General features: G+C 36.0%; 1 protein-coding gene across 4 annotated transcripts in view; it reads left to right on the top strand.

The window, feature by feature from the left end:
• Bltp1 (bridge-like lipid transfer protein family member 1) overlaps positions 1-12,844 on the top strand; it is a 176,825-nt gene that overhangs the window by 25,623 nt on the left and 138,358 nt on the right. For all 4 annotated transcript variants that reach the window (XM_051185792.1, XM_051185794.1, XM_051185793.1 and 1 more), the window contains exons 11-15: positions 1,006-1,156; positions 5,077-5,233; positions 5,648-5,726; positions 9,516-9,607; positions 12,169-12,286. In XM_051185792.1, coding sequence (XP_051041749.1) covers positions 1,006-1,156; positions 5,077-5,233; positions 5,648-5,726; positions 9,516-9,607; positions 12,169-12,286 — 597 coding nt within the window. The remainder of the gene's footprint in view (positions 1-1,005; positions 1,157-5,076; positions 5,234-5,647; positions 5,727-9,515; positions 9,608-12,168; positions 12,287-12,844) is intronic.

Here is a 12,844-nt window from a genome sequence, read left to right as displayed (position 1 = left end):
AGAATATCATCCAGCTTTCTCTATAAAAAGGCTATTGAAATGTCTCATCCTTTTCCATCTACACCTTCAGATCCTTTTAACAATAGGTAAATGCAGAGCAGTTATGAGCCTCTACTTGTTTTTCTGTTTGGTTGGATGCTGATATCTGTTGTTGTAAAGAGCAATACAAACACTTCTCGACTTCGAGCAGGGGCGGAGTCTGTGGGGCAAGATGGCGCTGTCCTCTGTTCTGCGTCCGTTTTCGCGGCTCTTGGTCCCCTGCTCTCCAACACCGTCAAAGTTCTATGTACGAGAGCCAGCCAATGCCAAACCTAACTGGCTGGAAGTTGGGCAGACCTTGGGCACCACAGTTTTCCTGTGGGTTTATCTCATCAAACATCATAATGAAGATGTTTTGGAGTATAAAAGAAGAAATGGATTGGAATAAACTTTGGAGATATTAATATAGTGTGCTTCACATGATGATCATGGCCATGCCTCTGGATTCACCCATCTGTCAGTTGTGGATATGAGAAGAAAGTTACATATGAATATGTATCAGTCAAGTTCACATGTGCATTTTACATTATTAAACAAGTAAAAATACAAAAAAAAAAAAAAAAAAAAAAAACAAAAAACCAAGCACTTCTCACTAAATTGTTTTTGGAAAATATAGTTAGTTTTTAAATTTTTTTTCTTGAGATTAAAACTTAATTTAATTTTCATTAGTTGCTTTTTTATTTTATACTTTTTAAAAGTTATTCCTTTTTTAATAATAATATTTTGTTATTCCTTATATAAGTAAATAGTAAATTTAATGTTTAAATAAAACTTTTTTAAAATCATGAAATTTTAATTTGAGTGTAGTAAATTTGGTATGTAACATACAAACAAAACAAAAACACCAATCTCTTTGGGACTATTAAGTTTTTATGGTTACCTGAGACTAAAACTTCGAACTGCTAATGTAAGGACTCTTCTTAATGGTGGTTTTAGCTAATTGCTTTTCTATATTTTGGAATGTAGGACTTGTTCCAGAAGAAATAGAAGAGAGTATAGAAGGAGAAATAAGCAGTGAAGATTGCAAATTACAAGACTTACCTCCATGTTGGGGACTAGATATCGTTTGTGGTAAAGGAACAGATTTTAATTATGGACCCTGGGCTGACAGGCAGAGGTACTTCAGTGGATTATATTTCTAATAGTCTTTCTGGTATATTGAGATTTAATTTGTATTGAATACTAGTTAATATTAAAAATATTTTTTAGTATTTTTAATTGTGTATATTCATGTATGTCAGTATTCATATGTATCCATATGTATTCATGTATGTGCATCTGAGCTCAGGCACTGATTGAGACCAGAGGATCTCCTGGAGCTAGGGTTACAATCAGTTGTGACATGCCTGTTGTGGATGCCAAGAACCAAACTCAGGTCCTCTGGTAGAGCAGCAAAGGCTATTAACAGCTAACTGAACCATCACTCTAGTCCCTATTGCTTAATTTTTGTAAACTGTTGTGTTGTGGCAAAGTAAGTTTTCACTAAACACTTTGATCCAGATAGTAACTGATATATGAAGGAACTGCAAGCAAAATCAAGTGAGCAGCCTACTTATTGGTTCCTTTGTTTTATTTTTGTATTTAATTGATAATTTATTTATTTACCTTCTGTGAGTCAGGCATTTTGGGGGTATATAGATTTAGAAATGAAAGACTACAATAACTTTAGTGAAGCCATAATAAGTGAGGGAAGGGTCTTGATGACATGCTCAGACAGACAGTAATGGTTTCCAAGTATTAAATAGCAAAGCATTGCTAAAATATAGCTTCATCAGTAGAAACTTGTTTAATCAAGTTCTAGAGTTCAGGAGTCCTACTTGGAAGTGTTAGCAATGTTGGTTCATTGTGGGCATTATTAGAGGAAGATGTGTGCCAGACCCCTTCTTGAAGCTAAGACAACATGTATGTCTCCTCTTCTGACATGCCCTTTCCTGGATTATGTTGATCTCTTACTTAAGGAGAACCCTAGCCATACAAGGCTAGGGGATACTCTGATGACCCTGTGAAAACTATCATCTCTAAAGTCTGTGTCACTAAATAGAACCATGTACTAAAGGATTTTAAACATGAACTTTTAGGGTACTATTTAGCTTGTAACAAACTACTTGCATTAAAGGTTAGCACAGTGAATAAAGAAGGCCTTATTAGAAGCAGTGTGAGTATAGTTGATGAAAAATAAGTAGAAATTTGCTATGGGAAGGAAAAGGGTGGGACTAATCAAGGAAAAATGAGTCAGGACAGTTAAAAATTGCCCTAAGGGTCTTGTAGGTAGTTCAGAGTTCTGTTAAGTAAACATGGCTAAGTACAGTGATTTGTGCCTGTCATTTCAGCCTTTCAGAGGGGTCTATGTAGAATTGTGAGTTGGAGGTCAACCTGAGCTATGCAGTGAGACCCCCAACTCAGAAAGCCAGGGGCTAAGGCTTTAAGAAAATGGTAGACTGCTTGCCTATCTACTGTGTAGACCTAAAGAAAAAAATTAATAAGTAAATTCATGTATGGGTTTATAGTAATGAGAAGTATCTGAAAGTCTTTATTTGTTTATGTGTTTGTAGGTGGGGACTCTTGTTCAACCTGATGTTAAACTCTGAATTCAAGTGATCCTTTTGCTTTACTTTCCTGAGTATCTGGAAGTATATATAGTCTTGAGTATCATACAGTCTACATGGAAGATTTTTTTTTTTTAAACTAGCTTCTATTAATTTTAAAGTAACTTTTATTTGTAATATATATGACCAGTTTCCTACTCCTGAAGAATTTAGGAGACATTTAGCACTGATTACTAGGGGGCAGAGAGATTGGAGTAGTACTGCTTAAAATTAATCTAGTTTTGTATTCATGATCTCATTTTCTTGAAAATAGAGAGATAAGCCAAGTGAATTAGATATTAACCTGTTGATGAAGGAGTGGTGAATTAACTCTTGATGCATTGGCTCTCTTTATGTGTTTTACTTTCAAAAGCACTTCCTACCTAGTATTGTTAGAATAATTACATACTGTCAAATAATATGGCCTGTCCTTTAAGAAAAAATATTAGAGATGAAATCAGGACCCTATATAGTTTAGGCAGGTATTCTTAGTGTGTGGGTTTTTTGTTTTGTTTTGGTTTTTTGTTTGTTTGTTTTTTAACTTTTATAGATTCTTTGTGGATTTCACATCTTATATTCTTATCCCACCCATTTCCCCATCTCCTTGAATCTTCTTGTACCCTTGCCCCCAAAACAAAACCAAATTTAATAGAAAACCCCAAAACCAGACAAAACAGAAATAAAACAAAACAAAAAGGAGAAGAATCTTGTCCTGGCAGCTGTAGTGTGGTCTGGTGAGACACACAGTTTACCCTTCAGTCCATTTATCTTTACTTGCAAGTGTGCATTGCCATGAGTCATTAGTCTGGCTCAAGGCCTCTGATATCTGCTGTAACACCAACAATGGGCTCTCACTGGGGTTCCTCTTGGCTATGCTGTTGTTGTCCTGTGTTGTGGAGATCCTGCTGTTTTGGATTTGTGATTCCCTTTACATGCTCCAGAAAGTTCATAGATAATGTGAATGTTAGGGTGGGCCAACTTATAACACTGGTCTGGGCCTGGGTTGTAGTTATGCTGGTTAGCTTGCTAGCTTTCCCACATTGTCACTCCTGGCAAGCTGTCCAGCACTGCCTTGGCTAGCTCACCCAATTCAGTCTGCAGCAAGGAGTAGGGCCAGTTTTCCTGTCATACTCAGCTCACCCACACTCACCACCAGGGCCAACCCTACATTTTTGCCCAGGAGAAGTGCAAGGTCCTCTCTCTCAGGGCCACATAGGATCAGGATCAGCTCTCCTGCCCTCATGCCTTTAGGGCCGACTCACCACTCCCCTCAACCCCCAACAACAGGGTCAGTTCTAATGTGCTTCCCCAGGTTGGGTGTAGCACCTGAACTCCTGTGTGCTATAGCTGGCAAGGGACAGAACTAGTTCTGTCTCCTGCCACAGGTAGCAAGGGGCAGAGTGGGGAGGACATCTTTCCTTCCCATGCCATTGCTGACAGACTGGGATGGGGATAGGTGTTAGCTCTGATGTTCTCATGCCCTCAGGACTGGCTCACCTGTGTGCCAGACTGCACAACAGAGTCACCTCTAGTGTGCTGCTCAGATGACATGCAGATCTTGCTATCTTGTATGCTGTAGCTAGTGAGTGTCGGGCTAGATCTCTCACTCTAGTGACCCCTGGGCCAGCTCTCTGACCTGCTGCAGGTGGTAATGGGTTGGGGCTGAGTGAGAGCATCTTACCCATACTACCATACTACCTTACCCATACTACCATATTGTAGGTGAGGGAGGTCACTGTCAGCTCTGCTGCTCTCAGGGTTGACTCTGATTTGCTGGCCAGGTAGAGTGAATTCCTGTGGTGAGGGGTGTGACCATCTTTCCCTTTCAGGGTAAAAGCTGAAAGATGAGAGAAGCAAAGGAACAACCACAGTTACTTCTTACCTCTCTGCAACCTCAGACTGTCTGGGGCAGCGGTGTGTGTGTGTGTGTGTGTGTGTGTGTGTGTGTTATTGATAACACCAATTAGGATCACACTTCACCTGGAGCCCAGAGGGGAAGGGCCAGCCATCCTAGGATCAGTGAAAGGTGGGGCTGTCTCAGCACATCATGGTTCTAGTGACCTCCTGCACTACCTTGGGCCATGGACATTAGGACAGACCTCAGCTGCAGCAAGACCATAGACCGACACGTCCCTCACTAGCAACTTGTACCCAGATGTCACTATGACCTTGGTGACAGCACATACCACCTAGATCAGTATTGCCCTGGAAGATTAATTCCTATGCTCAGGGAGAAATGATGAAGTCAAGCTGTCTTCTTTCAGTTCTTGATCATTTGCACAATTGATGTGCTTGTAGCATGTTTTTACAGCTCACATACACTTAGATTGGAGTCTGGCCATGTCTCTCCAGGTAATGACACAGCAGTAATAGGTTAAAGTATAATTTTGGTTCCTTATCAAAGATGATTGTGTTTGACTAACAGCCATTACTCCTTTTCCTTGTTGTATAGAGATTGTTTATGGAAGTTTTTCTTTCCACCTGATTATCAAGTTCTGAAAGTTTCTGAGATTGCACAGCCTGGAAGACCAAGACAGATCCTTGCATTTGAACTGCGAATGAATATTATTGCAGATGCTACCATTGACTTGCTGTTTACTAAAAACAGGGTATTTATTATAATATAGTAGAAAATAGTATTTAGAATTTGAAAATTATTTTTCAGAGTATATCTTGGGCCATAATTCCATGCTTAGTTTCATTTTTCTGAGCTCCCTATACCTCTTTAAATAATTTTGTGTATTTTATAGTTATAATACTTTATTAAATGCCAAATAATGGAAGGAAATATTATCACATTGTTATTAATAGTAATAACAATGGACTTTTAAGTTATTTTCTCATTTCTCCTTTGTATTTTGTTAAATTGTTTTAATATAATTTGGGTATAAATTTGAACATTAGTTATTCCAAAATTTTAATACTTTAAATTATTAATTATATTTATTTGATAATTTAAAAATAAAATGATAGGAATATAAGTATAATAAATTTCATGTAAATTAATCTTGTTCTTTTGGTAGGAAACAAACGCTGTACATGTAAATGTAGGGGCTGGTTCATATTTAGAAATTAATATTCCAATGACAGTTGAAGAAAATGGTAAGTTATTATTTTGCCTGAAATGATTAGTGACATGATTAATATGCTAATATAGTTTGTTAGTCTTTCCAGATTAACATTAGCAACATCTTATTTTTAGTTTTTAACTTACAGTTTAAATATAATTTAGTTTTTTACTGGTAACATAAAAATGTACCACATGGGGTGTTGTGTGATGTTTGAACCAATGTATATAGACTATAATATTCAAATCAAAGTAAACATGTGTTTCTACATTTATAACTTCTGTGTGGTAAAAGAATTTAAAATGTTTTAGCTTTGCTTTTTTTTTTTTTTTTTTTTTTTTTTTTTTTTTGAGGCAGCATCTCACTATGTAACCCATGCTAACCAAGGACTTTCTGTGTAGATCAGGCTTGTCCCCAACTTGAGACCTCTTACCTTTACCTTAGACTTGCAAGTGTTGTGATTAAAGATTGGAATAACCATGCTGACAGTCTTTCCTTGAGCTTTATGAAGTATACAGTATATTCTCATTATCTTTGGGTCAGCCTACATTTCCTGTCTATAATTTAGTAGTCATTGTTTACCCACTCCCAACTCTTCATTTCTCTTTATTCTCCTCAGCCTTGAGTAGCTGCCATTCTGATGTCAACTTCTCTAAGCTCAGTGTTTATTTTTTTCTTTTTTTAAGTTGCATGCATTAATGAGATGATTAATGAGATCACATCTTCTTTTGAGTCTTGCTTATTTCATTTCACATAATGACTTTCGTTTTGAGCCATTTTAACCACAAATGATAGGATTTCATCTTTTTTTTTTAATGATTAGATTTCTGTTTCACATATTACCACATTATTTTTTGGTCCATTTATCTGTTGATAGATACCATACTTAATTTGTTTTCATATCATGACTTTTCTGAATGGTGATTCAGTGAACATGGACACTGAGATGTCTCTTCAGCATGCATATTTCATTGCCTTTGGAGATATACCTAGTAATGGAGTTGTTGCTGGATCATGTGATGGTTCTATTTGTAATTTTTTTGATGTACCCATAAGCAGATGAGAGCCTAATTTTAAGGTTTAATGTATCTGTAATTTAAGTTATTGCATAACTATTTGAGTCTCTAGAGAGAACAATTTTTGACTTGTTAGGTATTGTAATTTTGTATTTTTATTACATTGTGCACATTTCTTGTAGACTAAACATCATTTGCTTAATATTTTTCTAGTTAGACTTTTGTACTATGAGAGTAGATGCTGTATTATTTACAGGTCTAGTACTGACCTCAGCTCCTGGGATTTGAACAGTACTTATTTGATAAATAGGCTTAAAATTTTGGGGGTTATTATGTTAGATTTTTTTTTTCATAGAATAAGATAGGTACTTAGAAGAGTGTAACTGTGAGAAAGAAAACAACACAGTGCATATTTAAAATAGTAAATCTCTTACAGCTTCAATTTTATCTAAGCTACCATAATTCATTGCATGTTTGAAATTGGGGCAATTAATTAATCAGTGACATGAATAAATGCTTTTGGTTAACTTTTGCTTTTTTTTTATTCCCATCTTAGTGACTGAGGAGAGTTAAGATGAAATTGTGGTGTACTTAGTCACTTTCTTGAGAGTAAAGAGAATAGCAATGTACTCTTATTTTAAGATCATTAAATGGCAATGATAGTATGGACAACTACCATTAATTTTTATTTATTCATATTTTATTTTATTTAGCTCTTCTATCTTGTTTCTGTCACATATATTGGTTCTACTATAGAAAGACAAAAAGAGGTTGATTTGTTTTTATAAAAGGTACAGAATTTGGGCTTTCTTGTTTAAATAACCCATTGAAACAGTGACTGAGGATGGCATAATATCTACCTCTACTCAACTCTAGGTCTTTTTTTTTTTTTTTTTTTTTTTTTTTTGTGAAGCACTAGACATTATATTAGCTAGGTTTAAAATAATAATTATATGAGGGCATGAAGAAGAGAGCTGAGATTCTCTAGCATTGCCTGATTCATAGGAGTTATTTGGTAAGAAAAATCTGTTAGAAATACCGAAATTACAGTATATCACAGGGGAAAAAGGAAATTGGAGGTTGTACAAAATTAATAATGGTTCAAATATGGGAATGCTCTGGCCTTTTGCTATTACAGGGGCTAGAGAGATGGCTCCACACTTCCCAGCATCACATGGTGGCTTACAAGCATCTATAACACTCTTCTGGCTTCTGATGGCACTGTGTACACATGTGGTGCACATACATGCAGGCAGGCAGGCAAAATACTTCCAAAAAAATATTTAAGTTGATAATTGTCTTAGAGTTTCTATTGCTGCAATGAAACACTATGACCAGAAAGCAAGTTGGGGAGGAAAGGGTTTATTGGCTTTCCTTTCCATGTTGCTAAGAAGTCTGGATAGGAACTCAAACAGGGCAGGAATGTGGAGGCAGGAGCTGAGGCAGAGGTCTTGGAGGGATGCTGCTTACTGGCTTGCTCCCTGTGGCTTGCTCAGCTTGCTTTCTCATAGAACCCAAGACAACCAGCCCAGGGATGGGCCCTCTCCCATCAATCACTAATTAAGAAAATGCTTTACAGCTGGATCTTAATGGAAGTGGTTTCTCAATTGGGGTTCTCTCCTTTCAGATAACTTTAGCTTGTGTCAAATTGACATAAGAATAGCCTACACAATAATGCACACAGTAAAATCCTTGTGTCATTTTACAGTGCATAACTGTTGTGCAAATGTTGGCAAACTCAAATAAGGAGGCCACCTAAGGACTGAGAAATCAGTATCTCAGACACCCATATGATAGAGAGAACCACTTCTCACAGGTTACCCTCTGATCCAAATGAATACAGTGCAATAAAAATTGTCAAAATAAGTTGATGGATTTTAATATCACTCTGTGGTGCTATAAATGGACTTAGAAATCATGAAAAAAATAACACATGATTCTAGACACACAGAAGACTAAAATATTTTTCAAATTCAGGTGTTTGGGATGGAAAAGAAAACCTAATAGCAGAGTGAGTGGTGGGCTAGCTATAAAACTTTTATAAAAGTAGCATACAGCTAGTATTCTTAGAAAAAGAAGCTGAGAGTGGATTTTATTGATGTGAAAATGTCATAGGAGAAATAGATGATATTTGGCAACTGTCCTTATATAGGGAGTAGTTGAAAAAGGCGATGAAAAGAAAATATATTTTATCAGTGGATAAAGAAAAAGTTTGGGGCCTGTGTTAATAGTTGAAATGTGTTGCTTAGAGAATAAACATTCCTCATATCCATAGGCTTTGCATCCATAGACTCAGGCAGCTGCAATATGAAAATGTTTAAGTAAAGTTGAGCTTCTACTGTATACTTTTTTCTTGTCATTGTCTAAGCATTGTTTAATAGTAATTACATAGTGTTTACATGGTATTAAATATTAATTATAAGAAATTATAATTAATTTGGGGGATAATTTGGCATATGTGGAGAATGTATGTAATAATGTGAAATACTGTGACATTTCACGTAGAGGTCTTAAGCATCATAGATTTTGGTTTAAGTGTGTTGTCTTGAAACCATCTCAGATGGATATTGAGAGACCACTGTGGGTTCTCACTCAAGAACAAACTAGAGTAGATGTTATATAGTGATGCTGTTTACTCAGAGCTGTCTGATCGGAGAAGGATCCCTTGTTATGTTAGCAAGCTCCCTTTCACTGAGGTATACCTAAGCTGTTTCTCAGAGATTTCGTTTTTGAGTCAGTTCTACTACAAAAATTATAATTGTATAATTTTTATTCTAGTTCTTAAATCTTATATTTTTATTTACTAGGCTACACCCCTGCAATTAAAGGACAACTATTACATGTTGATGCTACTACCAGCATGCAATATCGGACCCTCTTAGAAGCAGAAATGTTAGCAGTAAGTCTAAATATATGATATGCATTCTTTTAGTAGATATAGATTTGGTTTTAATTTTCCAGTGTAAAATTTAAAAAAGAAGTTATGTTTTCTTATTAAAGAACTGCCAAGTAGGTACTCTAGTTATACCATACTCGGGAAGAGAAGTAGATTCTTAATGCTGTGTATTGCCTTTGTCATTTATTGCTCGCTTTTTCTGTATTGTGAGCTTTCTGGCCCAGCAAGTACTGCCGTCCTTCATAGCCGCAAAGAAACACACAGACACTATATTAATAATGAAACTGTTGGCTATTGGCTATGGTTTCTCTTTGGCTAGCTCTGTCTTAATTATTAATTACTAATATACATATATTTCTACATGGTCTTATGTTACAGAGAATGCCAGACTCAACGCATCCTCTCCTCCTGAGATTGCAACTCTGTCCTACATTTCCTAGAATCCTCCACTCCTCCTAGTCCCACCTATCTTGCTTCCCTATTTGCCAACAGTGCTTTATTCATTAACCAATAACAGAAACATATGTACAGAAGAATTCACCAGTCATCTTTCTTTTTGTTTTTTGTTTCTTCTTTTTTTGTGGGGGTGAAGGGAGAGACAGGGTTTCTCTGTGAAACAGCCCATGCTATCCTGGAATTTGCTTTATAGATAAGGCTGTCTTGGAACTCACAAGAATCCACCTGCCTCCTCCTCTTAAGTGTTGGGATTAAAGGCATGCGCTACCCCTCCCATCCCCTAACCCCTGGCTTATTGTTCTACTTCTAATATGTAGGAAGTGAATGCAAGGCCCTAAAAGTTGTTAGAATGTTATATTTAAACTTCATTTATTTTTCCTAAATTATAAGTACAATATTTTTTGAGCATATGTTCTAGCCCTGTTGGATTTTCTCTCAGGGCTTAACTAATTTTATCTTTTGTGCAAGTTTAAAGGAAGAAATTTTGAGGTTCCCTGGATTGCTTGTTAGTACCCATAGTTTAAATTTCAGATTAAGATACTTATTAATGGACCACTTAAAAAAAAAAAAAAGCAGTCACAGCAACAAAAACCAGCTGTGTAGAGTGGTTGGTATTCACTCATGACTCATTTATATAAGATGATGTCATAAGGTTCTTAATTACTTGTCTTAAATCAGCATTGTACACATAATCTATAAATAAATTAAGAAAATTTCACAATTACTAAGAAAAACACATCTATATAGATGATTACAATGTCATCTATGATAGCATTCACAAATAGTCAGGTATGTTGGTTTAGCCTGAAAGTCTCTGCATTCTTTTCTGTTGGGTGAATTAAGTTGATGCCATCATAGTTTAAAAAAAGACTTATTTTTTGGAGTATTCATCTTTCATAAATATAAAACATGTAGTCTTACATGAATAATATAAAATTACTACAGAAAATTTATTATTTCATAAAATCTAGTATTTAAATCTTTCTATCAAAATCAGTATTTCTTATAGTTCAGCACTTGTTAGATTTCTCAAGCTCTTGCTGATAAATGGGGCTATTAAAACATTGCTATTCCTAGGCAGGCAGCTTTTTCCTGTGCAGAAATGCCAGGGTCAGATTGTATGATGGTGTGCATGGCTGTTACCTGTTACATTAACAAAGGAGAAATCAAAGACATGGCCCATTACCTTCTGCTACATTAGCTAGTTAGATGGTGTGTTTTGCTGACACTAGAGCATGAGTCTATGTTTTCAGAGAATTCTGACCCCATCAAAGCTAAGTATTTCAAAGATCTGGATATTGGCCAGGAATACTGAACTTTTGCTATAGCAGTTTTTTTTTTTTTTTTAAAATTCTTCTCTCATATATTACATCCAAATTGAAGTTTCCCCTCCCACTTCTCCTCCCAGTCCCTTCCCCCTAATCCATTTTTCATTTTTCCTTCATTTCTTTTCAAAAAAGGGCTAGCCTCTCAGGCATAACAAGTTGCAGTAATAGTAGGCACATCACCTCATATTAAAGATAGATGAGGCAACTTGGTAGGAGAAAAAGGGTCCCAAAAGCAGGCAAAAGAGTCAGAGCCAGTTCCCCTCCCCCCACACATTCCCGCAAGAACACCAAGCTACACAACCATAAGGTATGTAGAGATTATAGGTCAGACCTATGCAGGCTTCCTGATTGTCAGTTCTGTCTCTATGAGTCCCTATGAGCCCTGTTTAGCTGACTCTGTGGGCCTTTTTCTTGTGTCTTGAATCCTCTGGCTGCTATAATCCTTCTTTTTCCTCTTCTCCAGTATTCCTAAGCTCTGCCTAATGTTTGGTTGTGGGTCTCTGTACGAGCTTCCATCAGTTTCTGGGTGAAGCCTCTCTGATAACAATTTTGCTAGGTTCCGGTATAGAAGTGTAACAGAGTATCATTAGAATCATTTCATTGACTTTTCTTTCTTGTTTTTAATTTTGCCACTAATGCTGTAGCAATTTTAAAAGTCTCAAAGACACCTTCTGTTCAACTGAGTGGGAAAATAAGTTTTAATTACTCACTAGTGTGTGTGATTCCATTCCCAATGCTATTTGCATTGTCACATTTTAAGCTCTAACATTTGTTTTGCAGTTTCACATCAATGCCAGCTACCCCAGAATTTGGAACATGCCTCAGACGTGGCAGTGTGAATTAGAGGTTTATAAAGCCACCTACCACTTCATCTTTGCACAGAAGAACTTCTTCACAGGTATTTTCTGGTAAATAATAGAGAGTGATTTATTGTGGTGAGCTTATTTATAGTCTGAAGGTTTTACTTTTATATTTAATACAGGGATTTAGTGATATGATTTATGCTTTCTTAATTTGTTCTAGCAAAGGTTCTGTTTTAATACAAAGTTTCTGTTTTCATCTACTCCAAACAATGACAATAAAAATATTAATCCAATTTTGAGCTTAGAAGTAAATGAAAGAACTCAGTTTAGGCTGTTGCTTTGTGTAGGCTAGTAAAAGGTAAAGCACTGATGAACCAGTTGCTCCCTCTTCTGACTTATTTCATTTTGATTATTATCATCTACAACAGTATACACAAATACTCAAATATGTTGTTTTAGGCTCCGAGTTCCTCTTCATTCTTTTTTTTTAGTGTGGAAAAAAAAATACTCAAAATTTCTAGGTGCATTCATATTTCAAAAGTATAAAATCAGGTAGTCTGGGTCTATGAATAATATAAATACTACTTCATTTTATCTAGTAGCTTTTATAATTCTGACTCTAGAAGTTCAGTCCCAATAGAGTTGATGGGATT

This window comes from Phodopus roborovskii, unplaced genomic scaffold (genome assembly GCF_943737965.1).
Source record: "Phodopus roborovskii unplaced genomic scaffold, PHOROB, whole genome shotgun sequence".
Classification (NCBI taxonomy): domain Eukaryota; kingdom Metazoa; phylum Chordata; class Mammalia; order Rodentia; family Cricetidae; genus Phodopus; species Phodopus roborovskii.
Note: the sequence above shows the minus strand (reverse complement) of the source record. Positions and strands in the feature narration are given on the sequence as shown.